At 23.8% G+C, this 1,668-nt stretch overlaps 1 protein-coding gene across 1 annotated transcript in view; it reads left to right on the top strand.

The window, feature by feature from the left end:
* The window catches only part of LOC111628011 (titin-like), a 235,651-nt gene that overhangs the window by 143,825 nt on the left and 90,158 nt on the right, over positions 1–1,668 (top strand). The window contains 1 exon segment of the mRNA XM_023371728.1: positions 810–1,088. Within this exon segment, the coding sequence (XP_023227496.1) occupies positions 810–1,088 (279 nt within the window).

The following is a 1,668-nucleotide window of genomic DNA, read 5'->3' on the forward strand; positions in this document are numbered from 1 at the left end:
AAAAAAATAAATTATACATTAATATCTTTTAACAAGAAGCAATTAAATAAAAAAAATGCTTATTTATCTTGTAAAATAGCTATACTGGCTATTAATAAAAACTTATATTGTCTTATAGTGGCTAAACTAATTAGCAGCTTTTAAAATGCTTTTTATGTGGTTATTTTTATATAAAATTGTAATTATTGAGCTAATATAATTTTTTTACTCTTTAAATGACTAATAAATTATTTTTTAATCCACAGTGTACTATTTATAAATAATAAATTATTATAGCTGTTTTTAAGCTTATTAATTCTTTTTATTATATTTTGTAATTAAAAATTATTAAATACATGTAATTAATACATGTGATTACTGTAATTAATTCTATTTATATGTTTCTGCAATTGTATAACTAATATTGTAATATTTTGTAAATATCATATTTAATAAAGCAGTATTATTAATTTTTTTAACTTAATTTTGCTAAAAATAATTTTGTATTTTATTAAATTAATAAATTTTTATACAGTAATAATATTTTACAATAAACAACTATTAAATTTGTAAGTAATAAATATTTTTATAATGCATTAACAATGCTTTATAATTCTTAAAATGCTTTTTATAATTTTTTACATAACAAAATAAAGCATGTTCATAGTATTTTTAGTATTTTTTTTTTAAAATAAAATAATAGATTATCATAAAAGTAATTATCAAACTAAATCTTTGAAAGTTTAAAATCATGCATGAATATTTAAAATTCCAATTAAATACTAAAATTTAATTATATAAAATTTATAAATTTCTAATCTTTGTTTTTCTTATGTTTTCTTTTTTCCTACAAAAAAAAGCAGGCTGTGATAAATCTGGTTTCTCAACAATCAGTAAGTATTGAGCAAACATTAACTGAAGAGAAAGCAAAAGAATTTCTCCCTCATGAATTACCTGGGACTCAAACTGCCGAGATGACAATATCTTCTAATATAGCGACCGAAATTTCGGAAATTACAGCTTCAGATCAAATAAAAGACTTGAAAACTGAAGATATTGCTGGTTCTAAAACTGCTACTTTAGGAATATCAGAAATACTCTCTGTGCAGGTAAGAATTTAATCTCAATCAATTTTATTGGGTTGTTCGGAAAGTAAGTTCGTTTTTTTTACCACTAGACGGATTAGTGGTATTTTTTCCGCCATTTTCGTTCTAAACCATATTATCATTATATATTTTGACAGCTAGCATTTTATAGCTTATTTGTAAAAAATTTTGTTTGATTTCGTGCAATTGTTTATTTTTTGTGTCCCATCAAATATGGAAGATTGAAAGCAGCATCTTCGGCATATTTTGCTTTTTTATTACCAAAAAAATAAAAATGCCGTTCAAGCAAGAAAAAAATTGTGTGACATGTATGGTGGAGATGTGTTGACAGAATGACAATGCCAAAACTGGTTTACAAAATTTTGTTCTGGCAATTTCAGTATTGAAGATGCACCACATTATGGATGGCTAATTGAAGCCAATGAAAACAAAATAAAAGTACTGATTGAAGCAAACTGCGGAATAACAACACGTGAAATCACTAAGAGATTAAATTTGTCAAATTGAACTGTTTATGAGTACTTGAAACAAATTGGTTTCGTTTCAAAGCTCGATATATGAATTCCACGAGTTCTTAAAGAGA

This window comes from Centruroides sculpturatus, unplaced genomic scaffold (assembly GCF_000671375.1).
Source record: "Centruroides sculpturatus isolate CEXI.00-Female unplaced genomic scaffold, Cexi_2.0 scaffold545, whole genome shotgun sequence".
In the NCBI taxonomy this organism is placed as follows: Eukaryota; Metazoa; Arthropoda; class Arachnida; order Scorpiones; family Buthidae; genus Centruroides; species Centruroides sculpturatus.